Consider the following 2,897-nt stretch of genomic DNA (forward strand, 5'->3'; position numbering starts at 1 on the left):
GTGAGAGAGAGAGCGACGGACATGTGTGTGAAGCCCTTCTTTCTTTCTTCTCCATTATCTCCTCTCTATTTCACATACAAAGTTGGTGGCAAGTGTGTGGAACTATTCCTAGAGCTAGATATGGATCATGGAGTGTACAACAAGCCTTTGAGTTCGACTACAATGAAGAGGTAAGTTGTTAGTTACTAGAACTTTATATTAATTTGCATTTATCGTTTTCTTGGATAGGAAGTGTGAATGTATGATTAGTTTTGAGTAGAGTGTAAGAATTGGTTATGTGAGAGGTACGTACTTAGCTAACGTACCTAACATACGTAATCAAGGCTCTTAAAGTGAGTTTGTCCTAATTCCTACATATTACACTTGTAAAGCCTAACACAATCCTCCCTTGACCAAGGAATCTAAAGTTATGAGGGTGCATTTGAGGAGAGGTATATGAGATATGAGGTGCGAGAAACTCGGGTCGAAAATTTGCCTGTTGTTGTAATACACGAGAAAGAATGAATACACAAATCGAGCTGGAGAAAGAATGAAAACACAAGAGCCTGAGCCTACTCACTAAGGGCTAGCACCCGCCAGGCGGGCCGAAGCCGATCTGGGCGGCGTCTAGGTCGTAGAGGACGTGGTAGCCCTCATGGAGGAGGTTGCCAAGGATCTGCAGGCCGCCGTCGGAGCTGATGGGGGTGATGGCTAGGCAATGCACGGCCCCCTCTGCGTCGACGGGGATGAAGTAATTGGCGAGGGGCAGGGCGAGGTCGAGGCCCTGCAGATGGAGAGTGAGGGGCGGAATCTCACTGCTTAACGGAGAAGAAGCAGTAGCCATGCTGTAGCAGACGGGCAGGAAAGGGTGGGAGGTATAGCGCGACAGGCGGACGAGGGAATCGAAGGCCTGCTGCAGCTGGAGGAAGGCGGACTGCGAGATGTAGGTGTAGGTGGTGCCGGAGTCGATGATCATGCCGCCGGATCCGTCAGCGGCAATGGCAAAGGTGGAGGCCGGGACGCTGAGGCGCTGGCCGGCGACACTGAAGCCCAGCACGCTAATGTAGTAGAGAGAGGCCGCCACGGCGGGGTTGGAGACCATGGGGGTGAAACCCTGGAAGGAGGAAGCGGCCGTGAGGGCGGCGTCTCCCAGGAGGAGGGGGCTGGAGGCCGAGACCGAGCCCTGTGTGAGGGAAGGAGAGGTGTTGGGGACGAGGCAGTAGGAGAACTTGCGGCCGCCCAGGAGCTTGCCCAGCTGCGACGGCAGCGAGAGCTCGCTCTGGCCCATGCCCACCAGCCCGGCCGCGCCGCCGTAGTCGCCCTGGTTCTGCAACCCGCAGCCGAAGGCCAGCCCCGGGAAGCTCATGCTCGAGCCGTCGGCAGCCGGCAGGGTGAGGGTCTCGGTAGCCAGCGCCCCCTGCGTGGTGGCCTGGCTGGCGTAGCTGTAGGTGTAGCCGCACTTGCCCCCCCCGTCGCACTGCCCCGGCAGGGACTGGCAGCCGGGTGACGAGCACGGCAGGGGCTGGTAGGAGGAGGAGGCGAAGGGGTTGAAGGGCGGGGTGGCCTGTGCCACGCAGGACGTGCAGGGGTCGCACTGCATCCACACCAGCTGGCTGCCCGTGTCCATGATGAGGGGGAAGGTTCTGGGTGGCGTGCCCAGAGTCAGCTGCATTACGTACGTGCCCGGCCCCGCGTTCACCGAGTACTGGGCGCTGGGCGAGAACTGGCTGCCCCTGCCGTTAATATGGCCGGCGCGCACCGCGATGGCATCGTTGATCTGCGTATTGAGGGCCTGCAGGCGCGCCGCGTCGTGCTGCGCCAGGACGTTCAGCCTTACCTCCAAGCTGGACGTCGACGCGTTCTTGACATAATGGCCGGCCCCGTCGGACAGCTCGATCGGATCGAACCTCTGGCGGAGCTCTAATCGCACCAATTGATCATGCGCCTTCGATGGGTCAGCTGCTGGCCGGCCTGTGCCACGGCTAGCATTATGATGTTGATGATGAGTGCGACCACCAGGATTACCAGCATAAGGAAAATGATGATGATGATGATGTCGATGTTCATCATCATGATCATGACCACATGATCGGCTACGTCCAGCTGCACCAACTGCGTCGTGCGATGCTCCTGCAGCTCCCCTTTGGTACTGCAGCAAAGAGCGCCTACTTATGCCATGCGTCCGTATCCCCTCGTCCCGATCAGCTCCATCGGGACCAGCTGTCGACGAGACGATATTGATTCTAGTGAGAGCGACCATCACTACTACTACTGCTGCAATGCAGACTAAGGAAATGCAGCAGCTGGCCCAAGAAGCTGGAGAAGCCATTGCTCAATATGTATATTGCTGCTTCTGCTGCAACGTCTAGCTAATACGAGCTGTAACTTGCTTAATAACAGCTCGTTTTAGATACTGCAGCAGGCTAGCAGCTAGCATAAATGCAGCTCATCTGCAGTGCAGTCATCTTATATCACGCCCTTTGCTAGTCTAGTCCACTGGGAGCTGCAGCCTGCAGCTACTACCGGCGTCGCTCATGCAGGTGCGTGGATCATGCGAAATCCATCCAACCGAGTGAGTAGAAAGTACTGCCTACTTCCGACCATCCTGCTGCCGCTACAGCGCGCTTGAGCGCTATCCCACACCAAATTCTCCGTCACATAAATTCATATCTCTTGTTTGGTTGAAAACGCCGAACTAGCTCTCTAAGATCAGGGCAGACGCGGGAAAAGGGCAGCCCTTGCTGGGTGGGAAAATGTTTTGCGTCCCCCACAATAGCATTGTTAAGGTGCAACGGAAAATAAAAAGTTCAAATAATCAAAAACGAAAAAGAGTACATGAGATAAACCGATTAGACTAATGCCTTAGCCTGTCATGGTGCAATCGATGTTAGTATATATTCCCCCTAGTAGTGCTTAAT

The 2,897-nt window shown here is 55.4% G+C and overlaps 1 protein-coding gene across 1 annotated transcript; it reads right to left on the reverse strand.

Annotated features, from left to right (window-relative positions):
- Nucleotides 1-565: 565 nt before the first annotated feature.
- LOC148036570 (aspartic proteinase nepenthesin-2-like) lies at nucleotides 566-2,308 on the reverse strand. The gene has a single exon (XM_087678947.1). It carries the CDS (start codon nucleotides 2,306-2,308, stop codon nucleotides 566-568), a length of 1,743 nt encoding a protein of 580 aa, XP_087535073.1.
- Between the last annotated feature and the right edge of the window lie 589 nt (nucleotides 2,309-2,897).

Source organism: Lygodium microphyllum, chromosome 5 (genome assembly GCF_053477565.2).
Source record: "Lygodium microphyllum isolate KBCC chromosome 5, Lygodium_microphyllum_v1.1.10, whole genome shotgun sequence".
Taxonomy (NCBI): Eukaryota; Viridiplantae; Streptophyta; class Polypodiopsida; order Schizaeales; family Lygodiaceae; genus Lygodium; species Lygodium microphyllum.